We start from the raw sequence: 25153 nt of genomic DNA on the forward strand, positions 1-25153 counted from the left end.
GGGTTACAGGCTGTTGCGCTGGCAGTGGGGCTGAAGGAATGAAATATTCATGTAGCCCAAAAAATGAATGGACACCCCGGGACGGAGAGCGTGCCGATTTATTCAACTAAGACCAGGCCTCATTAAACTGCTGGCGGCGAGGCAGGTCACGGTGATTTTCTTTACCGGTGCTCGACCCCGACTGTCTCTCTCTCTCTCTCTCACACACACACACACACACACACACACACACACACACACACACACACACACACACACACACACACAAGAACAGAGAAAGAGAGAGAGAGAGAGAGAGAGAGAGAGAGAGAGAGAGAGAGGGGGGCACTGAATGTAAAATTTGTCCAAGGCACCATCACTACATCTCAGATCTCCCCCCGGACAGGTCTGCGCCGGCGCTGAGGAGGCTCCTCTCCTGTAATTGATGACCTAATGAGTGATTAGTTCTGGTGTCAGAGCAGCGAGTGTCAGTGTGGAAGCTGAGTTGTCGCTGCGCGCAGCATATGGGAGACGTGGGTGACACTGGCTGTGACAGAGGTGTGTAGCTTGTGTGGGGTGCCAGGGGACACCAGCTGATAGGCACAGGGCAAGGGCCACGTGACTGGGACCAAAATTTGTCGCCTAATTTATCTTCCTTGATTTGGTCTCACTGAGGAGATAAAATCTTAATCTTACAACAACAACAACAACAACAACAACAATAATAATAATAATAATGGGGGGTTGGACGTTTTTACATTATGGCCTATGCAATTTTTCATCCATGTTTCTTGCCATATGATTCATAAATTGCCCTCAACAACTTATCAGTTATCATGTCTCCGCTGTAGACAGGTGTGTCTCAAGCCTTGTCTCCCACCTGTTCGTTTTATTATTCTTCTGCAAATAATCTGGGAAAGATTGTCCACCTTTTACTGTTTGTTTGAGAACAAACCTCAACCCTGCCAGATCCTTTAAGGGTTAGACCCAACTAAGCATTCAGTTCCTTTGCTCATGAGAAAGATGTCCAAATCCACGGACATGGACTGGGAGCAGTGGCCAGAGGTCCATGGAAAAGGATGATGATGATAATGAATCCTTTAATGATAATGGTTGTAAAATCTGAGGGAAAACCAGACAAGAAAACTCTTCAAGGCCAAGCTCAAAAGCTGTTTAATTTCCTGTTAAATGCTAAGAGATTTTTGGCATGGACACTTTTTACTTTATTTATTTCTGAAAAACTTTAATGGTTAAGCCAACAGAAATGCAGCCCAGACTTTTTTTTCATTAGATCATCTTTTCGCTTTAGAAATACACGCTCTTAAATGATTAATATCCTCGGCTCCCCTCTGAGTACGGATAATAACAAGGTCGTGATTGAGTTACAATACACAATAGAAGAGAAAAAGTCGAGCTTTGTCTAATTGTTCTTTGACAGGGTCAGAGGGGATTGTGCGATTGGCTGCTGCCTCCTGAGGCTGCAGGGCTGTCAGAGCTGTCGGAGGGCTGGGACTGACACCAAAGGTGACTGAGGGGAGGCTGTATAAATTGCTGGCGCAGTGCAACCCATTCCAAAGACGAGGGCATCAGCCAGAGTCTTGTGTGTGTCTGTGTGTTTGTGTGACCTTTCCCTGCCGTCCTGCGACCACAGGCCATTACAGTGATGACTGCAAAAGCAGAGCTTTCAAGCTGGCCAGAGTACCCAGAGGACTTCAGCCTGCTGCAGCAGCGCAGCCTGGCCCACATCAACTCCAAAAGTTGGATTTCTTCGAATTCAATCCGTGCGTTCTCAAGGAGGGACGCGCACGGAGCTGGAGACGCAGGCATCTCGCTGGAGAAACTCGTGCCAACGAACAAACTGCCTGAGTGCGTGTCCGCCGCAGGCATCACAGAGACAGACTGTGCGAAGGCAGCAGAGGGAGACAAGATGAGCCACTTTGGCCCCCAGAGACATAGGCGCGTCGCAGCCAACGCCAGGGAAAGGAGAAGGATGCACGGCCTGAACAAAGCGTTTGACGAGCTGAGGAGCGTCATCCCCTCCCTGGAAAATGAGAAGAAGTTGTCCAAATATGACACTCTGCAAATGGCGCAGATTTACATCACTGAGCTCTCGGAGCTCTTGGCCGGCGTGGTTCAGTCGGAGTGCATGGGTCCCCGTCCAGGCTCAGCGGACAAGACCTCCAGGAGGAGTCTAATTCACGCTATACGGCCTGCAGCCACCGCGCAGGACCAGCTGATCGGAGAGCAGCGGGACCCCAGTGCCTCAGTGGGCCACCTTATCATTCTTGGACCAACAGCTGATCTGGGGTCGAATAAATCCACAGCCTCTTCCCACAGCAGTGATGGGGAATCTTCGCATCTCAGTGACATGGAGGAAAGTCAGAATGGGAGACAGTAACAGAGGACATTTACCACTGACTTCACATGCAGTGTCTGCTATAGGAAGCACCAGGAGAACCAAATATTACAGCTTGTAGAAATGTTGATAGTCCTATATATTCTCCTGTGATGATTTATAGCTTAGCTGTTGCACTGCCAAATGAAAAAAAGTACAGGAAGAACTCAAAACATCCACTAAGAACTTTTTTTTTTTTTTTTTTTTACTTCCTAAGGCCATGATAAACTTCCAAGGGCCTTTTTATGCACTTTATATGCCCTGAACATCACTATTGACATTTCCAGTGTCACTAGTGACATTTGTCTAAATTAAAAACAATTATTTTGATATTTATGTTTTGCTTGGGGTATTTTCTGAGGACTGTTTTGCTACAATAAAGATATAGTTAAGAATGAGCATTTTAAGTTGTTTTTTTTTTTTTTGTGTGCATTTCATACTTTAGTCAGCGACACATTGTTGTCTACTGAGTAAGTTACATCTCAGTATAAGCAGATTGAAGCATCCATGTACAAAAAGCAATATTCACACCAAAACACAGCTTGGGTCCCTGGTCTTTCCATATTGCTGCAGAACTCTTGATTTACATGCTACATCTGTCTTTATTCTTTTTAAGAAAAAGGAACAAAATAATCTAGAGGAAGCGAGTCCCAGAGATGTTGTGTAACTCACTGACTGTCACAATGAAATATAATTTTTCTCAAAGCTGTTTCCATAATTGAACAGTCCAGTCATCAGGTGTTCTTTCTGCTTATCGACTAATGTCACATTAAATAAACTGCGGCGCAGCTTTTCTAACATTCCAGCAGTGAACAACAACGTTAATTAAATCCCCCCTTTTTCCCCAATAACAGTCCAAAGAATAAAATGACAGACTACACAGATAATAAAGATGTGAATCCAAAATTTGACGACTAATGCTCCCAGTGGGGGGGATTTTAAAGAAATAAAGAAACTAAATATGCTTTATGACAATCTATCATGGTTAAAACTGTTCTTTCTCGTCTGTCTCTTAACTAATGGCCTACTGAGAAAATGTGGGGCTGCCTGCTCTTGGGGGAGAAATTGGCTGGAACTTTGCCAAGTCCTTAGAAATGATTTCTGCCAGCCTGTGTTTAAAACTGCCGGGGGCCTCCGAGGGGGTGACACGGGTAGAGGAGCTGGTGGCCTCCTCCGTCTCCTTCACATCGTCCACCACTGCCTGTGCCTGAGTATTCGACCATGGCTGGATGAAGCTGTTGACAGGGAGCTGACGCTGGTATCTGGGTTTTGGTGGGGTGAGGGGAGCAGACTGGGGAGGGGTGGGGGGAGATGGCTGGGAAACAGGTTGAGGGACGGGTGGGGGGAAAGGCTGCAGCTGGGAGTTTGAAGGAGAATCGACTCGTTTCACATCCGAATAGATGCACTCTGAACTGTCTGTCTCAGGTTTGAACTGATCTTTTCTGACCAGAGGAGGAGTGGATCTCCTCAGGTTGTAATAAATGTTGTCGTCCAAGTCATCATCCAGGTTTAGGGCCTCCAGCGAATGGCACCTTTCATCCTCATCCTCAGCCTCATCTTCCTCCCCCACAGCCTCCTTGCTGTTAGAAAGGTAAGGTCTGAACAAAGATGCCCGCTTTAAATTTAGCGCGGAGGTGTCATTAATAGTAGAGTAGTGGTTGGCAGACTCATCCTCTGTGTCTGAAGAAACATCAGCAGGATTGTAGACAGGAGGCAAAGCTGGTTGGATGGTTGTTGCTGGGAGGATGACAGGAGACTGGTCAGATAATGATCTTCTGTTGGTGCTGTGCGGCTGGGCAGAGGAGCTCTTCTCCCCAGAGCACTGATCTAATATAGCCTGGAAGATCTGGGGACCATGTCTGGTCTGGAAGATGAACACCCCTTCTCCCGACTGACAGCGTCGCCCTGCTTCTATTTTGAATCCCCCCTGTAATCACAACCATTACTACACATCTTAAAAGAAATCATTCGATATTCAGAGAAAAAGCCAAAATGTCTGACTATTCCTTTAAAGATATGTGAACAATCTAAGCTGATTGTCAGGTTTATCATGAAGCAGTTCCTTTCCAAATTTTTCAAGTATTTTACCTCAACCTGTCCAAATTTGCGCAAGAGTCTGTATGGCCAGCGATAGAGGATTTGATCAGTATTGCAGGTCAGCAGTAACAAAACCTCTTCATCTGGCGAGACCACATACTCCCCAGCCAGCTTGCACCTCCTGGATGCATCTGTGCTCTGGATAGTCACTTGGTACTGGTTTGAAGGTAAAGCCTGATCTAAACATGAGAATATATGGAAACATTAGCCCACGTAAACATCACAATGGACTGAGACAAATGCACCATAACCACACATGAAAGCATTAGATTCTGTCTTTGAGGTCTGAGCAGCAATACATTGGTAAAAGGGAAATAAATGTAAATGTAAAGAAGAAAACAGCTGATTTGAAGTCGCTTGTTTTCTACTAATCACTCCCTGTGACTGGGCTGCTTGGATTTTTCAGCAGAAGTGTAATCCATTAGGAGATATAAAGAAATAAATTTGTATAAGCCAGCACTTGCTGACACTAATACATTCTGGTGTTCATGTTTGAATAAATTAGTAGCAATAGCTACAGCTCACACACATTCAAGGTTTCTGCTGATGTCTTGAATTTACAATTCTGTGACATCTAAACCTTTTCTCCAGTCTTTTTCCTTTATCATAATACCTTCACCAGTTTCCTCTTATTAAAACATAACTCCAGTTTCTTACCACTTGGGTCTTAATCTTGTAGTATTGGCTGTTATGTCTAACAGCTATGAAAACATTGTACACACCAAGTTAATTGGTGATACATGGGAGGCCACCATGGTTCAACACGGGGTAGGAAACACTATCAGACAATCTCATAACTTGTAAATGAGCCAACAGCTTAGCCAGATTATGCAAAGCACTTTTTGGAAGTAAACTTAATGTAGTACTAACCCCTCATTGTGCACTGAACAATGGTAAGTACAGCAGATCAAAGTTGGAACAGGAAGTAGGTCTTTAAACTGTGGTGATGTTTCCATCGGACATTTTGGGTAATGATTTTGCCTTTCTTTTCTCTTCCCAATAAGAGGCAAACAATATGTTTTTATAACCAGAGGGTTTTTGACTGTACAAAATGTTATTGGGGTGGTGAGGGACGCAAAACTTTATTTTTCTTTGTTTTCCCCAAAGTTATTAATGTTTTCTTTTAATTCTCCTCTTGACTGCAAGCCCCTTCCTGTCAAAAATAATATGTGTCATATTGATGCATGTTTAATCATATACATCGATTATAATGTGAAAAGTTCAAATTGAAGCGAAAGTTTCCGATCCAACTATTACCTGTATTGAGAAGGAACTGAATATGAAAAAGAAAAGAAAAGAAAAGAACCTTCCTTGCTCTGGCAAGAAAAGAAAAAAAAATCCAACTTTGTTACCTTCAGCCAAATTAAAGTTAAAATTAAAATACCCTCCCCCCCTTTTCTCACCCTCTAAACACTTTTTCAGAACTCTTATTTTTGGTTGCTTGTTGACTGATTAGCTGTCCGCATTACCAGTATTCCATGACGAGTAAAGGTCGTTGTCCTCCATGGTCAAGTTATTTCCTTCCTTCAAATCCCCTTTGTCTGATTCTCCAGGATCCTTCTGTAAACACAGTGACATGGTAAACATTACATGGAGTGTAAACCATCTTCTTATCACTACTTTATGACTTCAAAGTGGTAAGATGCAAGAAACAGCATAGCTTGTGCAAGCACAAGAATTAGAGAAGTGAAGTGACAGAAGTTGCAGATAATGTATCAACTTCCTCATTGTGCTATCTACCTCTGATTGCTGATAAAGTTTATCCCCACCTTTCCCAAATTATAACAGTACTCCCGATGCAGAAGGAAAAGTTGTACTGGTGAAGAGGAGAGATGTGTGATACCTGGAAGGCTAGGAGACAGAGGGCACTTTGCCAGTCCTGGCTTGCTGTGGAGGCCAGGGTGTAGGTGCTCTGTGTGGTGTTTAAGTAGAAGGCTGTGCACCCTTGGGGACAAGACTCCTTTGGCGCAGGGGTGATACTGAGGCAATCACTTAGCCGCACAACTTTTCTCTCTGGTGTTTTCTGCCGACCAAACTTCATCTGGTCTATAATAGCATTGTTGTCAAGTACGGTGTAGAGCTCCAAACGGCCAACTCCTGTTGAACTGGGTTTGAAGAGCACCAGCCATATTTTCCGCCATGTTCTCTGTTGTAGATGACAATAAAGGGGTGGAGAAAAAAAGCGGCTGTTAATAAGTGGTCTCTTGTTTAGATTTTACTCTTTGATTTGGGTCCTGTTTTTCGGAGTTCACCGTGCGCCCCAAGGTTGAGTGTTTAGCCTCGCTGTTTTCTGTCTGCACATGCTGCCATGAGGTCATACATGGTCACACAGACGACACACGGCCTTCCATTTCTGTTACACAGAGTATCTGGGTAGTTTTAGATGGTGACTTAAACATTCGTATTCAGAGCAGCAGTGAATCCTTTAAGACTAAATATAGATATAGGCCACGCTCACTTGTAATTATAATTGTAGAATATTTGAAAAGAAGGGGGTTGTGTTGAACTTAATCTTATAAAATAATAGCCAGAATAAACAAAGCAAGAGTTGTGCCGTAAATTGGCTCAAATAATCCCAAAACTTCACAGTTTAAGACACGATTCAGTTTCAATTTACGGATACAGAGGGATTGTACTGCAAACATCTGATGAAACACCCACATAAGCAATACACCATATTTTTTAAGTTGAATATGATGATGGAAATATTTAGGCTGAAAATTTGTGGGTCTCAAATGGACATAAATAATAATTCTGCTCTCACAGAAGTACGACATCGCTCTGCACTTAAATTCACGTGCAGGATTCGTTTTGCAGTTTTTATTAAATGTTCACTAAAGTGTGATATTATTGTGAGTTATTAATCTGTCTTTGCACGCAACTAAACCTTTGCTTATTTTAAGCCGTAAGAGAAAACAAATCAAGCATACTTACTGAAAAAGATAAATGACACAGGGATAACACGAGCCACAACGTTCCCTTTTTCACATATGTGCTGAATGTGAAAGTTCTATTAAACTTACTTTTCCAAACTTGACTCCCTGAAGATACACCATTCCTTCCTTGAAAATAACATCCATGCTGGCAAGCTTTGTCGATAAATGTTTCGCAGCAGTAAAACAGTTGTTCCTCTGTGGTTTAACCCTTTTTAAAATTAGGTTTCCTACCACACCAGAACAATTGTTTCCTTTGCGTCACCGGCTGCTTTCATTCTGCCTTCTACTTGTGTCTGTCTAACAGGTCTACAAGTCAAGATATGTCTAATCTCTAATCTGCAATTCAGCTGTTGCAAAAGAAAGGATACACAAGTCATGTGTTGCTATTTTCTTGAGTCAAACTTCCCTTTGCATTATTCCGCTTGTTTTTTAGCAACTTCCTCACTGTACATAACCGGCACCACACCTTTGTTTTGGCAAACAAGAAGAGAAAAGCTCAACAGATACACTGTATAGGGTTTTATTTACAATTATCAGTATCAAAATTTATGTTACAAAGGCTACAAATATGTATGAGTATGAGGAAAAACTGGGAGGAGGGAGGTGCAAGGAACCAATTGTTTTGTCTAACAGACCTGCAAACAATGGCCTATTATGATAAAAAATACACTTCCTTAGTTCAGTGACATGACATATAACTACAATTTCCACAGAAATGTTTCTCACTTCTGTTTTAACTTCGGAGAATCTTCCCTCTGATGAACAATCCTTAGAAGTCCATTGAGCTATGAGCCAGATAGTCTTTCCGCCCGATGTTGGTGACCTGCTTGGTCTGCATGGCCTCCAGCTTCGGACAGTCTGTAATACGATGGCCAAGACCACCGCAGAACGTACAACCTCTCTCTCCTGTGAAAACAAATCTGGTATGTTAGAAACAGGAGCACAGAATAGCCCTTTAGGGAAGAGCATGTGGAATCTGAAAAAAAAAAAAAAAGACTAATAGAAAAACTATTTTTGGTGTGAAAGACTCACCTCCGATGTCCAGCATGGTCTCGTCTCCCGTCTGGAGCACCTGGAGGACGGGTGGAACCTTCTGCTTGGCTTCAACTAGCAGGGCTTTCAGGTCCATCAATACCGACTCATCTACGGGGAAGGGAAAGATGTTAACTTATCATCACTGTCATCAACTAAATTCACTATAATACATTACAAAAATCCCCAGAACCATTATTCCTATAGAGACATGAATTTGATTGTTGTCTTGATCTGTATTTTTCTTCTTCCTCTATTTTTCTCACCACAGCCTTTATTGATGAACGTAGTGGCGATACCGGTCTTGCCAGATCGTCCAGTTCTTCCGATTCTGTGGACTGAAAAGAGGAAATTTCATCAGACCAGCTTGAACAATTTCAGCAAAACTGAGGTCTATATTTCATACCGATCCACACACATATCCTCTTACCATAGTTTTCTATCTCCTCAGGCATGTCATAGTTCACTACATGCTGTATAGCTGGGAAATCCAGACCTTTGGAGGCAACGTCTGTGGCAACTAAGACATCTTTCTTGCCTTCTTTGAAAGCTTCTATGGCTTTTGTTCTTTCCTCTTGATCTGAAACACAATCACCAAATAACACATTAACAAGACAATAACAAATGGGAAACGTGAGGGAGGTGTCTGCAGTGCTTTCTGTGCCTTGGAAAAGTTAAACTGTAAAGCTGAGCTGTGATGTCTGCAAGCGGGATGGCATCTGGTGGCAGTTATGAGCAACTACATCAAAGCTGGAGTAAGTCTGGGGTGAACTTGACAAACCTCTGGATACAGTAACCCTATTACTATGTACTGACCGCTACGTATGTTAATGATTAGAATAAAGTTCTGTGCACCTTTTCCTCCATGGATGGCCACCGCCTCCACTCCTTTTAGCAGCAGATACTCATGGATGGCATCTACATCAGCCTTCTTCTCAGCAAATATCAGCACCTGTCAAATGGAGGCGGAACATTTTATAACTATTGTAGACTTGCGTATTTTAGGTATATGCCAGTGTTATAATATGTGGAGGTACTGACAGGAGGTGGTGTCTTCTGCAGGCACTCTAGTAGGTACACCATCTTGGCCTCCTCTTTGACATATTCCACTTCCTGAACACGCACAAAAACATTTCAGTCCAGTTCACACAGTTTTCACTTCAGTGGGTTTTTTTTAGCTTTTGAATAGACTGAATCCCCCTGACTCAAACGGCACAAACCTGTTACAGGGGAAAGAAGAGCATACCTGGATGACATCCAAGCTGGCGGCCCCAGCCCTGCCCACGTTAATAGTGATGGGTTTGACCAGTGCACTCTTGGCAAAGTTCTGGATCTTCTTAGGCATAGTGGCACTGAAAAGCAGGGTTTGCCTTTGTCCCTGGATAAAGAAATGAGACATTTTAGGACTATTTTTGGCTCGTGAACTCACAGAGCTAGGACATATCCCCCCAACATGGAACATGGACAGACTGGTCAACAAGGGAAATGCTCAGATGATGATGAATTTGGTGTCTTTCAAAGCATGAGAACTAAAAATGGACAGTTTACAGAAATGTCAACCTAACTTTTCATTGTGAAGATCAGAGGAAAAGGTTAAAGATAGTCTGTCAGGAATAAACCTTTCTAACCAGGTAAAGAAAGAATTGATGTTCATGTCTCAATCTAGCAGAATTTTTTTGTACAGTCTTCTTGATGTTAGGATCAATATAACACTGCTGGGTGCTGCAAGACTGGTTCTGTAAAGCAGAGGAGCAAATGCCATAAGGCAAAGGAGTTAATGCCGAACAGGAGGACCTCACCTTGAAATAGGAGAAGATGGTCCTGATGTCTTCCTCAAAGCCCATGTCAATCATCCTATCAGCCTCATCCAGAGCCAAGTAGCGGCAGATGTCCAGACTCACCATCTTCTTCTGCAGCAAGTCCATCAGTCTGCCAGGCGTGGCGACCATCATGTGGACACCGCTACAACCAGGAAGACGCACAGATTCAGAGAGACCGTGTACCCAGAACTTATTACAACACAGTATTATTAATGCTTGGGTCTTGAGGTGACCATGCATGTTTTGTACTGTGAATGCTATATGCAATACATCAGGACTATTGTTCCTCTCTAAATGATTAAACAAAGCTGAATCAAAGATGTTTTTTTTGTTCCGGCACCAGCTCAAACTGCGAATTCTGAATAACACACGCACTTCACATATTTCACGCAAGCATTCCCTCTCACTTACTGTTTCACTACCTCCATCTGCTCCTTGACAGACATTCCTCCGATGCAGAGGGCAGAGCGAAGCTGAGGAGCTCCCTCCTCCTCCAGCAGTTTGCAGTAATACTCGATGATGCCGTGGGTCTGCCTCGCCAATTCTCGCTGAAGAGAACAGGGAAAGTATTAAAATCAGATATGCTTGGAGGCAGAAAGTAAATTTCATCTGTCTAGAGTGCAAACAGTAAGAAATATTGTGTAATTTATTTGGCACTCACAGTTTGCATTTGCAGAATGTGTTAATCAAATTAAATTTGAATTCGGTCCAAAGCTCCGACAATATTGTACCCAAAATATGCTGATGTACAGAACATTCTGATTTAAGACAATATTAAAGTCACCTATTAGAATAACTCCGTAATTTCTGCTAACCACAAATCAGGCTGCATGTTGTATTTCAAGCTGTGTTATTGATTAAACAGGTCTGTCTTGTATGTCTTACCGAAGGACAGATGATAAGTCCATACGGTCCCTCTCTCTTAAAGAAAGGCAGCCTTTTTTCCTGCTCCAGGGCAAACATGATGATGGGCAGAGTGAAAACCAAAGTCTTTCCTGATCCAGTGAAAGCGATGCCAATCATGTCCCGACCTGACAGACTACAGACAAACACGGTTAATGCATGCAACAGTTCACATGAACATAACCTTAAAATGAAATTACAAATTTTACAGTGTTTGTTTCCAGAGATCCATATACACAAAGATCTACTTACACTGTGGGGATTCCTTGGATTTGAATTGGTGTGGGATGCACAATACCCTTCTTTTTCAATCCTTTCAGAATTGCTGCAAACACAACAAACACACATTTGTTGCCAGCTGTTATTCATTTGTGTTACCACTAAAGGCCTCGTAAAGCAAGACAGCCTGTTTCTCATGTGCGAGAGAGAGGGGGAGTGTGTTGTAACCTGGAGGAAACTTCATCTCCCTGAAGCTTTTGATCGGAGGAGGGATTCCGTCTCCATCAACCAGGATGTGAAACTTCTTCCTGACGCGCTCATGTCGGGTGTCTGGCATGTTCAAGATGTAGCGTGGTGCCTTCCAACTAAGAAGAATATCCAGGTTAAATGAAAACTTAACAAAAATCTACAGACATACACGCGCACCACTTTATAGAATTCACTGCTGAAGAACTCACCTTGTTTTTATTGGATCATCATAGATGATACCTTTGGCCATTTCTTTCACGGACATTAGAGCTGACGGAGGAGATTTGAAAGTTCCCAGAATTAATTTTACAAGTTTAAAACATTATGAACTAACTGTTTTATCAATAACTCAACATAGCTTCTCAGGAAATGAACAGCCGCGTAATTTTACCTCTGCCCTCTGCAACGCTCTCAAGAATCTTCTCCTCCTCTTTCAGCTGCTTCTCCTTGGCTGACTCCTTTCGGGCTGTAAACAAAAAAATACATCACAAACAATACAGATATGGCAAAGAGAATGAAATCAATTAAAAAAAGACAGCTCTTAAAATCCAGATTCTCTTGTTTGAACTGGATACCTTCTGCTTTTTCCTTAAGGTGCTGATGCTGATCAAGGAGACTGATATTGGAACGTGGACCGAGACCCTCGTCCTCGTCCCTCTGCTCCTCCCCGCTGTCCTTCTGCTCCTCGTCCACCGCCTTCCCTCGCAGACGTAACATCTTCTGCAGCTGAGAGTTAAATAAATGCATTTAATCGGATTTGGTCACGCAATCAGGTGACTGTATGTGATGGTGGTATACAGACAGTTAAAATACAAGGCTGTTTTAAAATTTATATAACTTCTACAGTGCAGTGGCTGAATGAATGTCCCCAATTTTATAATGTTATTGACAAGGAAACTATATTTAATACAGATTGATTGAACCCTCACTTGTTCACTTAATAAGGTCATTATTGGCCCCAATACCGAACCAGCAGACTAAATCAGTCCATAACTGTTCATTTCTAAAGACTCAAACAGGACAGTGCACAGAAACTTACCATTTGTTGTTTTCTTATTTTGACTGGAACATAAGGAACATAATCGTCATCTTCTGACCCTTCTGAGCCGGACCGTTCATCCTCTCCATGGGATCTCTGCACAAACACATTGCCATTAACAGTCATATTACCAGTGTAACAAGAAATTATAATGGTCTTAAAATATATCATGAAGCAAATAGCGGTTGGCACAAAAACAGATGCAGTTATACTTATTAGATGTGATTGATCTGTATACCCTAGGGAGGGTCATATGCTGGTGTGCTGGCGTATGAAATGCTGGATCACACCATCTCTACTATGCTTTCAAAAACTAACCACGTGAACAGTCTTTTACAGGACTGCCAGTCACGAAATTTTACATAATGTTATTCTGCACAGGCGATCAACAATCCTCATTAGCTGCACACTTGATTTTTAGGGAAACACAACAGTAAAATAGTCGTGCCGATTTCAGCTGCTCTGCCTTCAATTTATGAACCGATAACCCCCATTTGTACTCTTAAATTTAACTCTCATACAAATACGCTTTATTTTATTTTGAGTTTTTTTCCTATAAACGTCACCTTTACGTACTGGCCGTAGATGTTGTGACTGTGCATTATGGCTAGGTCACCGTGGAGCTTTACAAATCTATATAAAGCAGAAGCTGAAATTCCCATATTATTTAAAAGATTTAGTTTAACGATATTCACTGGCCTGTTCTAATGCTTTTAACTGCGTAATGGATAATACAGCCTAATGTTGGTTAAACAGATGAAATGCTCTAATGCTTGACCAGCTAGCTAACTTTAGCTATCGTTAGCTAGTGTAACCTCCTCAAAATGTGAACCAAATATGCTTTACTTGCCTTTTTGGGTCGATTTTCGGTCTCCATTTTATTTCTGAATACAGCAACACTCTCTGTTAAATGAAAACACAGACTTATTGACCAAATACTCTTCACACAGTTCAATAAATACACCTAATCCACATGTTTACACAACACGGAAAGCAGAGAGACTGTACGGGACGCTGGAAGGGTCAAACCTTATCGAGAAGCGGCGTCCAAACATTTCAGCGCGACTCGGTCTGGTGTTGCAGGAGCAGCTCGTGCTGATGCAGTGTCATGGCAACCAAGTCAAGATGATAAACTTAGAAAGCAAACACCACACTTTATTTTTGTCAAAACTGTATTGTTTTAATCTTTCTGAACGAAAGATTTTTCACAGTATCAAAAGTGAATTTTTAAAAAAAGAAACAAGCCAACATACACTTGGCTATTATTGGTAATAGTATAAATCTACATTCGAAACATTAAGATAATCTTCTCTAACTGAATATAACCTGAAAAGCATCAGAGATGTTATATGAAAACAAAATCTCAGCACAGATTCAGGAAAGAAATCATCCATCTCAGTGAAAGCCATCAGCTAAAACATGGTTATTGGTGTAAATCCTGAGGCCCTTGTCCCAAAGGTATCAACTCTTCTGTGATACTTCTCATCAAAAGATAATCAAGACTTGGACTTCAGATAGGCTAGCTGAGGTGGAGGGTGCCACCAAGGTCACAGTACGGGGGGGGAGGAGGAGTATGGTTGAAAATATGTCTCACACACACACACACACACAACCTTCAGAAACGCATGACAAAGGCCCAAAAGGGCCCAAAATAATCACTCAGTATGTACAAGCATTGAAATTAACTGCGTCAAACAATGTGTGATGGTTCTAACGTTGAAATGAACATTGCACACTGGTGTACCTGTCGCTCCTGGGATGTAGAAGTTAAAATAACAGTTTCAGAGTGAGAAAACGGTGGTAAAGGACCTTTTCTTTTTTTGTGTATATTGGATATCACTATAAAAGAGAAAATTGTTCAGGATTAACACCAAGGGAGGACTGATACTGAAGCAACAGACACATTGAACTTTGCCCGGTACAGGACTAGGGGACAGTATTTAGATTTTTCAGTTCTACACGTCATGCATGGGTACCTAATTGCTTTTATATATTTTTTTAAGATGCATCTGGTGAGCCAAGTGTTATACACAGTAAACTGATATTTTCCCACAAGGTTATATTAGTGTTGTTGGTGCACCGAAAACTGTCAGACATTCACGTTTTGTTTCAACATATTTTCATACAAAAAGGATAACAGTGTAGCAGGTAGCTCATCAAGTGTTTGTCAGTTCGTTTTTCCTATCACAATTAAAATTTGAGAAAAATACTTCCAAATGAAAACTATCAACAACCACCAAACGCACTGCAGTCTGCTTATCAGTAAAAATCAATGCAATCGTTGCCACTGTTGCTCCCTGCAGAAGAGAAGGGTTTTCTGCTAAACTTAGGTCAAAATGTTGTCTTGTGCTCCTTTTTGTCACTTGTACAGTATAAGACAAATGGTCTCTACAGAGACTGGTGTAGTAGGTGGTAAAAGCTAGTAATGCACAATGTAATGGATGATGAGCACCAAATTGAACTGACTGGAATTCAGAAGTTTAACAACTTTAAACTGTCTCAGATTTGTGATAAAAACATTTATTTCACGTAAGGTAATTGTTTACATACTACATACGTAAGCACATGGATGCAGTGGATTCAGACTTTTTTCCATTCTTGCATCTCTCATTTAGTGAACATTGCAATAATAGCAAAGGGTAGAGTTGGCCTTGAGAATGATCCCTGGCTTGTTAGCCACAAGTTTATGTTTCCGTCTTCTGAATGGGGAGTATGATTTTTGAACCAGGGTCCCTTGGCTTAGTAAGGAAGAGAAGAAAACAGGGAATGAGAGAAGGCCTCAGGCCAAACAGGGCTCTACTGAAAGAGTTTGTGGTGTGAAGTTTTTTTTTTTTCTGGCACTAATCCAAGTTATTGAGCTGCATTGGAAGGAACTTTTTTGAGGCTGAAGTTGGACCAATTCACTGCTACCTTCTGGCGAGTTTGTTTTGCAGAATCAAGGCAAAACCTACAGGAAACAAAGACAGAGAAATAATACTCAGTTTTAGCGATGCATTTAATGTTCATCGGTATAACAGTTTAAAAAAAAAAAAAAAAAGAGTATTCTGAGACACTGCTGTATTAAACTTACCTTTTGAAGTATTCCACTTCCCGATCAATCTCATCCATTTCTGTTGGATCCACATCTTTAGGGAGAAATACATCGTCTAAAGAAAGAAAATTGAATATTACAAATTAGATGAAAAGATTAAAAAATTAGAAACAATCACGAGCATGCAAACGGTGTTCTAAATATAGATATCCTCCTGTACCGATAGCACTGCTGGACTTTTCACCCTTGTTCTTGTTCTTCTTATTTTTCCCCTTAGATTGCTGCTGTTGCTGTCCATTTGTTGGAATGGTGGGATGAGCTTTGCTTTCTGGATCCTGCTCTGATCGACCTCCCCGTGTCTCTGTGTCACTTTTCGCCCTCGGTGGATTCGAGAGACCACCATTAGCTCCATTTGTTGCTTGTTTGGACGATCTACCCTCCTCCGTTTTCTTAGGGCCGTTTCTCTGGTTGTCTGCAGGGTGCTGCGGCTGTTTGTTCCCAGGTTTGGAGCCGTTAGAGGGCATTTCTTTAGGCTCATTTGTTTTCAGCGTTTCGTTCCCGGAGGCAGCTTTGGTAGGTTTGAGGGAATTTTGCTCTGACACAGATTGCTCCTGTCTTTGCTGCTGTTTTTTATTCTTCTTTGACTTTGCACCACCGTTCCCAACCGCTGTGTTCTTGGGATCGGGGGCGTCCTCCTTTGATTTAGCTGTTGCTTGGGCTGGCACCTGTGGCAAACTGTCAGATCCAGCAGAAGTGCATCTTTCTGGAGAGCGAACCCTTATGAGCTTTGAGAGACTGGGGGTTGTGTGCAACCGCTGGATGTCCTTTGACCCAGCAGTGACTCCTGATGCTGTGTTGGTATTAGGGGATGAGACAGTGGTCGTGTCCTCCCATCCATTAACCAGATCAAGGTGGCTCTTAAAGGATCCCAGTGAAAGAGGGGCAAGGTCGAGGTCTATCTGCTGCAGGTCAGAGGAACCATTGAGATGGGATAGTAAATGGTTGCCTTCCAATGTGGCTGCCTTCTTTGGGAAGTCATTGACATCCAGATTGAGGTCGTACATGCTAAACGAGGCCCGGATTGAGTCTTTGATGGTGTTTTTAATCTCTTCGAGCCGACTGGTGAGAAAACTGTTGACGCGCTCAAGCTCCAGCTGTGGCCAGTCCAGCAACCGGCTGGCTTCAGAACCGTCAGGCATGGGCTCGTCGACAGGCTCAGATGGATTGGAGTGCGGGTCACTGCCTGCAGGACCCATGTTGCCCTGCTGAGCTTTTTCCTGAAACAGACATAGTACATTAGTAGGGCCGTGTTTCAACCCCTATACTTTCTTTGGTATTAACTGTTTTTACTGCTGAAAATCAAAAAGTACCAAAAGTTGGAATCAAATATCTGGTCAGATTCCTAATCTTGTTTACTTATTCTCCGATAAAGCCCTCTGAGTGCTATGCTTGAATAGTGATTCAATGGATTTAGTTTCCATTGTTAGCTATTTTCACTCAGGATTCAAATTGCCACAAGAGGGACTCACAGGAAACAATGCATTCATGTAATCCAGCATACCTGTTTGTAATTTTATCTCATTGATCTCAGCCTCACTGTTTACTGTTCACTCTCTTAATGCTGAATCAGAGCTATATTAAGTTACTGCCAGAGCAAATCAAATATTTCCTGCTGCTGCTAAGAACAAAATCTTCAGGATCAAAACGTTAAACTTTTTGCATATTTAGGCAAAGTCCTTGTAGAGATGCTTGAGTTTAGGCAACATTACAGAATGTTGGCTGCTTTGGTTAAATCAAAAGAAGGGTTCAGTAAAATGTTAATATTAACACAATAGCACTCTAATATCAATATCTTAATCTTCCCAGCCCTATACATTATATGATAAATACTCCAAAACTACTCCAAGGAAAATAAATTAAACATTGTTTCTAAAGTTATCAAACCTTCTTCTTTTGTTTGTGTCGAGCCCTTTTGGCAGCCTTGGCACTGTTAACAGGTTTGGGCTCAGAACTGTTTATGAAGTCTAGCAGCTCGTCCACGTCTCGGTTGTCAATGGCACCAGCCACTGTCAGTTCTGAGTCTTGACGCTGCGGGAGCTCCTCTTTACGCCGGGTCAGACGTGAGCGGAGTTTCTCTCGGATCTCAGCGTAGTTTCGGCTAGTTGGTGCAGCTGGAGGCTGAGACAAAATAATATATTACAGTATAGGTATCATGTCAAAATGCCAGCTTTTCTTAACTTTCCTCAGGTATGTAATGGCAAAGGGAACTTAACAACTTCAAAAGACGTGACAACAAAAAGTTTCCAAGTACCGCATTGTGTCCAAAGAACTCGCAGTAGCAGCAGTCACAGTACTTTCCGTCCTTCTGGTTAGTGGAAGAGGAGGCACAGGAGCTCCTCTCAGAGCTGCTGTCCTCATCTTCCCCCTCTTCCAGCTCAGATGACGGATGACACAATGTCCCATTAGTCATTTTGTGCCCCTTACATGCCTGGTCCCTATAAACACGACAGAATTGGCATAAGGACATGAACACACAGAAATCATTTGCATTCTGAATCAACACAGATTCAAAGACAATTTCTCAATTTTACACACTCAGAATAGAAATGTTCAGATATCAGCACTAACCTGCAGGCCCCAGCTGTCAGATGACCCACATTGGAAGTGGCCACTGTTCCCGTACTGTGTCCATTACAGGAGTGGTTGCAGCCTATGAGAGACGTGCCCAGTTTGCTGTGTTGTGTGTTCACTGCAGGAATGTGGGAGTTTTTGCACGGGCTGGGCTTATGGACAGATGTTGGGCTATCTGGACTGGGAGAGTTGAGTTTGGCCGTGGGGCCGTGGAGATTTGGTACCAGCGGGGAGAAGGGAGCGTGGGCTGCGTGGGTTGCCACACCGGTGGCAGACGAGGAGGTTACGTGGCCGTGCTGCCCGGAGTTCGGCTTTGGGGGCAGGAGGGACGAATGCTGGGACGAGAGGCCGGTGGGACTGTTGGGGGGTACCGACAAGTCTGTGTGTTGATGGTGGTCACTGGGGTGGAAGGCTTCGCCTGGACAATGGAAGACATTAATAAAAATGACTTTTAGGTCAAATATACTACACCATCTTTTCACAGTGTATTTTGTTCTGCACAACTTTGGATTTCTGACTACCTGCGTAAGTCTATATCGATTACTACTACTCCACAGGAGCAGACCAATTACCACTAATGTCTTAAACATAAACTAAACTGGTCCTTTTCTATTGCCTGCCAATTTTGTTTAATTAGAAAAATGACTGTGGAAGTTCTTCTATCTAAAAATATAAGATTTGTGCATTACAATAAATTTTGTTTAAGTGATATGTCTAAACTTTAAACACTGTAGATACAAATCAGATCTTTGAAACTTACATTTCGAACAACAGAGCATCAAAGCTGAATCTATTACTGGGTTCTGACTCTGTATAACGTTACTGAACATAAGAGTCAAAGGAAAATTACCTGGTGGCGTTGGTCGACGGCACACGGTCTTGAAGTGCTTGGGAGTGGTTTTACAAAGGTCTGCTGAGGTAGACAGGGGGTTCCCAGCAGATGATCCACTGGGATTCTGGGATGACGGGTGACTGTAGGGACAAACTTTGGTCCCTGACGTTTTCGCAGATTTCCCAGGCGCTTCATGAAGTCCTCTTTTTTCATGACAGGCGGATCCTTGTGTTACACCTGGAGATGGAGAATGTATTAAATGAATGCATAAGGGCATTGATGATCCATTTATGGCAATATGAGTATGGTTATAATAACGGGAAATAGTCCTTTTGATTACAGCCATCATTTTCATAAACCTCACTGACACTAAAACTTGGTTCTGGACATCTGGCCATGACACAAAATCCCCATGTATGTGAGAGTTTTATTACTCTGAACAGTTCCCATGACTCAAAGTTTTCCAGGTGCTCAGATTTTGGTAACACAAGCTCACTTTTTTTTAGACTGTAGTTTATGTTTGGTAAAAATCAGGCCCCGGTCTTTGGAGGCAAGTTCAGACATGTTTAACAGTCCAGTGGTGACAATTTCTCCTTGCTATGAGAAAGAAACCTGAATTACAAGACACTTTTAGCCCTGATAGGAGCTAAAGGAAGGATAAAACCCCTTTTTGCTTATCAAAATGGAAATGAGATAGTGGTGCTACAGTATTTGAATTATTTAACATAACAATCACCCACGACTGCCAGCAGAAGCTCATACAAGTTACTGTCATGTCCGCTTAAACACTTACTATGGTATGTAATGAAGTGCATGGATTACCTCAATTCACATGACAAATCAAAACAAAACTCAACCATATCAGGCTACTTAACAGTCTCACTGTCATATAAAGGTTATAATATCACAAAGGCAAATGGGCAATCAAAAAGTGACTTCCCAGAGACAACCATCTTCAGTATTCACTTTTCTCAGGTGTGATGCACGTACAAGCACAAAAGCCAGGAGCTTTTTTATTTTTTTGGTTTTGTTTAGACAACTGAGAGCAAGAAGAAATCTACATGAATCACACAACTGATCTATTTTGCATTTAAAACAGTGATTTTTCACCGAAAGGCGACAGATTTACACCCCTGGTTTAATGCACAATTACCCATTTAGTTATAGTTGCTAAACTGGAAATGCAACCGCACATATGCACCATGTAACCTGTACAAAGCAGTTGGATGAGATCCAAGAAAGCAGAACAGAGATAAAAGCCGTCCCGTTTTATAAACAATTGCATTTCACTGGCCCACAACAAACACGTGTCACTTTCACATTTTATTTCTCTGCTTATGGTACTCCTTTCAGGTATTCTCTCTGTTATGGCTGGACACATTTTCTATATAAGTGAGGTATTCTGCAAACCAGTCACCGAAGAGTCAAAGGACAACGTAATAAATTATTTAAAAAGGCAGACTTTATCAAATTTTCTTGTAAGGTCGTAACCATGTGCTGAGAAATTTCATGATTAAATTTTGATTTAACATGCTATGATTTAATTACAAAACAACTCTTGATGCAACTTAATTCATCTAAATTTCTGATTTCCACAGTTTTTCTTTCTGTATAACCACAACTCTAACTGGATGATTATTTATATCCATCATGAAAAAAGTCAGGAATTTGCTTTTTCATTTCTTTACTGTGGAGCAGAATGGCTACTGCTGTTCAGCAAACTATGACCATGACAGTATTTTGTAGCTTGGCTCAAATATGTGCAAGTTTGAGCCGAAAGCCAGGCTTTCTGTGATGAACTACCAGGTGCAGCTCATTTGTGATAAAATTTGCCACAGACAGTGATGATTTATCCTTTCTAAAGTACAACGAAGCTTTGAGGCTTGTAATGTGTCACTTGATTTCCTATGTTGTACTTCACAAAACATTTTATCTTTCACTGAGACGGCTCATTCAGCTCCCTCTTCTTAACATCTGACATGTGTCCACAGCTTTTAAATTAGAAAAAGCAACAGGGAATTTGTTTTTAATTCTTCTCTGTTGTACTCTAGGTACAATATCCTCAGTGCATTAGAGTTACATTTCACATGGTGCACATGTGATTGTTGGGTATTATTCACATTTCATAGTATTAGACTGTTTGCCCTGCACTATTTGTTCACTTCATCTTTAACGCTGTAGTTACTCCTTTGTACTGTGCAGAAGAAGTTCATTATAAAACACTCATTCCATTTAAGGAGGTTTCTGCATGAATGCTCAACATCTCAAGAAAAAAATCACAATGTATGTGAGAGATTATTGCATTTCATCACCTCAAGGAAAGACATGTTTCTTAGAGTCAGTTTTTGAGTCTTTGTTATACTGAAAGCTACGACTTTCAATGCAATAAATGCTTAGTAGTTTTTATGGCTCTGAAGAATTTCATGCAGTTGATTAGTATGATGGAAATTACTAAGAGAACGGGTCCATGGAATAAGTTTAGGATAATTTAAAAATGACTACCAACCATATATTCTCTACTTTTGTATGTCATCTTCATTTGAAATAAAAGTTATCTTTATCTCCACAACCCGAGTGCATTTGATAGTTCTGACAACAAGCTTTAAATGTTATTCCACCTTTCATAATGCTGAGCTCCAAGCGCTTCAGAAAGTGGAGCATTATAAGCTTTCACGAAATGCCTCTTTGTTCTTTTAAGACGTAGTAGACTAACACCTGAACAAAGAGGCCAAAAATGTATCACACATTTATTTCTAAGTAACGATGCTAACAAGCCAGTCGTCAAGCTCTGATTCTAACCAAATCTGTGTCCATTTCACGAAACTGTAACTCACAACACAGCCTGAAAATTAGGTTTGTGCTGTTTTCAGTGATTACTGTCACTACCATTAAATGTTTTCACGAGACGTCAATGACAGACCTTGTTGTGAGTGCGAAGAAGTGTTGTGGTTGCAGTGTTCCCCTCCGTTGGTGTGGGCAGAGTTCCAGAGACCTGACAGTTTGTGGGCTGAAAGGAAGGAACTCGGGTCCCAGTCGACAGTACTTTGCTCTGGGTAACCGTTCCCACAGCTCTGGGACTTACAGGAGGAAGAGTGTGACAATGGTACCTGAAGCACAGAAAAAAAAACAACAACAAAAAAAAACACCCAATTAGTTAATCATCTGGCTGTCTACATAGTCTTACATTTTGGCACTACTAGTGCCCAAATGCAGCTTCTAATCTTGGTAGCACAATAATGGAGTATAACAAGACAAGGGGAAACATCTTAATGATGCATTTATCTATGTTAAGAAAAACAAACACTAAAATTAACAATGTTAAATTAAAAAAAAACACTACAACAGAAAAAACACCACAAGGGATGGCACAGCCATCCCTCCATCTGTTTTTTTTTTTGCTGGTCGCCTGCAGCCAGCGCTGATACAGTAAGTCTCCAACATTTGCATTCGACGTATTCGAAGTATTTTTGCAAAAACGGAAAGCAAAGATACCTGCTGTTGCAGCCTGACATATGTCTCAGAGCCACAAAACAAAACGTTACTTCTGAAGAGACAAGTAGACTACATGTTGAAACTCATTGCATCCAAGGTTACAGTCAGACTGACAGATTTATTTAGTGAGTAAGCACATGCAAATGCAATGCTGTGTGATGAATATAGATGAGATTATGCCTGTCTACAGACACAAACAGAGATTAACTAACAATTTGTAAAAAGAAGTTGTGAAAAGGACCCAGACATGTGACCCAAATCAGTCCCCTTTTATTTACCGACGTCGGCTGCTCCTGGGTGCTCCGCCTCTCCTCCTCTTCCACACTCTTGCAGCAGCTCTGACAGATCCACAGAGGCACCTCTCCCAGCAGGGACTGAGACAGCGAGGGCACCGCATCAGCCAGCTTACGCCCTGGCGCCTCCCGCAATAAGGCTTGGGAGAGCGCAGGCACGGCATCAGCCAGCTTGGTCCCATGGCCCCCAGGGAGCCCGTTCACGGAGCTTGCTCCCCAGTCTTTAAATTCACGGTGGCACAAGAGGCAGCAGGTGTGCATAGGCTGGGTAGAGAAAGGGTGGATAAAGAGGTCAAGTACTGTAATTACCAATCAAACTGTGAACTGTGACACACAGTTTTGTTGGTTGATCAACACTAGAAAAAAAACAATATCTGCTAGGTCTGATGTCTCTTCAATAATTTCTACAATACTTGACAATCAAACATGATTTTTATGTGTAATAATTAAATGTGTGTACACAGAAAACCAGTTGCCAGTTTAATAGATATACTAGCTAAAGTGAATGCAGTCCAATACAAAAGTAATGCAAAGCATCATGCAAGGTTCAGTGAAACAGAACAATAATTGAACACTATAGCCTTTGAAAGTAGGATCATTGGCAGGGCTGTCAGATGTTATTAGTTTTACCCTAATGTACCAAATAAACTGGCGTAGATAGATTAATCGATAGACAGATGTTACCCAGTATTTTATGTGTATCATAAAATTTTACATTATAGCAAAAGCTACATGTTAGATTTTAAAAGATAACGAAGTTATTCAAATTTAATTATTACACATTTTTGCCAAAAAATTAAACACTTTATTTCTTGTTATGAGACGTGTTTAGAAGGGGCATGTCACACGTGGTATAAAATGTAGTTACTCAGTCCGAGCAGTCAGTCAGGTTGTATGTTAAGGCTCAGAGGTCAGGTGTAAGGTTTGCCGTGGTCCTGCCTGCCGCGTGCCATCTTTTTGAGGTTAACGGTCACCCCCAACTTAGATAGCTAACGTTACTTGCTCCGATTTAGCCAGCGATAAGCATCATTAGCTGATGATAACTACACACCATGCACTGAAACTTTTGACATTAGCCCCTGTCACACTGCGATAGCAGATAGGGGTTTCAGGAAAAAAAGATATATATATTATGACTGAATGGAATAAACAACTAAAACCAAACCATGTCTGAGAGTGAGCTATCCTAATTACGAATCCGTTATCTCTTTTAGCTGGCTAGCTGATTAGCTAATAGCTGGTTAGCCGCCGCTGGCTGTGTGGTTCCTGTGGATGGGTTCAAGTGTAGCTCGGCAGCAAGCACGTTTGCTGCACGCTAGCTGGAGATGATAGCCCGGCTAGCATCCTAGCTAACGTTAGCTGGGCGGATGAAGAGTTGTAAACGCTGGATATGGGACGACCTGTCCGAGGCACAATGTCACCTGTCCGGCACAGGAGATGGGCTGCAACGCTAGCCACACTGCCTCAAAGCCGCCTAACGGGGACGTTTTTGCTCACTAAGTTGAGTGCATTATTTATTTAATTACATATCAAACGACGTAAAGCTCTACATCAAAGACCACTACGTTAAGAATAAAATAGCTTTCCACCAAGCAGCGGGTGCATATAACTTCACCTCTGCAGGATCTAGCTACATAAAATAAAAGCACAATGGAGGATGCTTGGATTAGCAGAGATGTGCTAGCACAGAGGCTAGCTAGCCTATTTTAAAAAGCGGCGATTGGCTTGCTGCTAGCTACCTGGTTCGCCCTGGTAGTGGCCAGCCTATCCAGCCCAGCATCTCCACCGCCACCGCCAGCTGCATCGCCGGGAGAGACTGGGTTCTTCGGTACGGTCTGCTGTCCAGGCACAAGCTCCTTCTGGGCGACCCCTTGTTGCTTGCTTTTCTTCCTTGCCATTACGACGGTGTTTATAACACGCTTTGGACAAGTTTGCACCAGTTTCGATGATTTTAGGAGCACACTTTCGTTTCTTCTCGGACCTCAAAATGTTCTCTATCTCCTCCAGTCAAGACAACAGTCAATATGGCGGAGGACTGGCACACTCAGGAGTTCATAGGTTAAAGATACTGCTGGCAAAGAGGCTTCACTCCCATACGTAGAATACAACTGAAACCATACACAGGCAGTGAAGCCAGTCGACGCCATATTTAGTAAGGGCAGGCCTCTCCTCCCACTTCTTTCTGTCTGAAGCATAGACTGTATG

General features: G+C 42.0%; 4 protein-coding genes across 4 annotated transcripts; 1 reads left to right on the forward strand and 3 right to left on the reverse strand.

Moving 5' to 3' along the window:
- The first annotated feature begins 1642 nt into the window (after positions 1 to 1642).
- On the forward strand, positions 1643 to 2377 carry atoh1b (atonal bHLH transcription factor 1b). The gene has a single exon (XM_041048789.1). The coding sequence runs from the start codon at positions 1643 to 1645 to the stop codon at positions 2375 to 2377; it is 735 nt and encodes a 244-aa protein (XP_040904723.1).
- Positions 2378 to 2761: 384 nt separating this feature from the next.
- dok3 (docking protein 3) lies at positions 2762 to 7749 on the reverse strand. The gene is made up of 5 exons (XM_041048788.1): positions 7495 to 7749; positions 6315 to 6617; positions 5941 to 6031; positions 4463 to 4650; positions 2762 to 4301 (listed from the first exon to the last, which is right to left on the reverse strand). Exons 1-5 carry the CDS (start codon positions 7549 to 7551, stop codon positions 3399 to 3401), a joined length of 1542 nt encoding a protein of 513 aa, XP_040904722.1. The 5' UTR covers positions 7552 to 7749; the 3' UTR covers positions 2762 to 3398.
- Positions 7750 to 7917: 168 nt separating this feature from the next.
- On the reverse strand, positions 7918 to 13682 carry LOC121188382 (probable ATP-dependent RNA helicase DDX41). The gene is made up of 17 exons (XM_041048115.1): positions 13520 to 13682; positions 12670 to 12765; positions 12206 to 12356; positions 12022 to 12096; positions 11840 to 11900; positions 11610 to 11746; positions 11415 to 11487; positions 11145 to 11298; positions 10671 to 10807; positions 10239 to 10401; positions 9686 to 9817; positions 9481 to 9552; positions 9295 to 9391; positions 8870 to 9019; positions 8706 to 8777; positions 8440 to 8550; positions 7918 to 8313 (listed from the first exon to the last, which is right to left on the reverse strand). Exons 1-17 carry the CDS (start codon positions 13544 to 13546, stop codon positions 8177 to 8179), a joined length of 1845 nt encoding a protein of 614 aa, XP_040904049.1. The 5' UTR covers positions 13547 to 13682; the 3' UTR covers positions 7918 to 8176.
- A 156-nt stretch (positions 13683 to 13838) lies between these two features.
- On the reverse strand, positions 13839 to 24954 carry fam193b (family with sequence similarity 193 member B). The gene is made up of 10 exons (XM_041048683.1): positions 24688 to 24954; positions 22934 to 23212; positions 22084 to 22270; positions 19182 to 19400; positions 18329 to 18749; positions 18012 to 18195; positions 17645 to 17878; positions 15921 to 16977; positions 15740 to 15815; positions 13839 to 15616 (listed from the first exon to the last, which is right to left on the reverse strand). The coding sequence occupies exons 1-10, from the start codon at positions 24844 to 24846 to the stop codon at positions 15520 to 15522; spliced, it is 2913 nt and encodes a 970-aa protein (XP_040904617.1). The 5' UTR covers positions 24847 to 24954; the 3' UTR covers positions 13839 to 15519.
- Positions 24955 to 25153: the final 199 nt, after the last annotated feature.

This window comes from Toxotes jaculatrix, chromosome 10, assembly GCF_017976425.1.
Source record: "Toxotes jaculatrix isolate fToxJac2 chromosome 10, fToxJac2.pri, whole genome shotgun sequence".
Taxonomy (NCBI): domain Eukaryota; kingdom Metazoa; phylum Chordata; class Actinopteri; family Toxotidae; genus Toxotes; species Toxotes jaculatrix.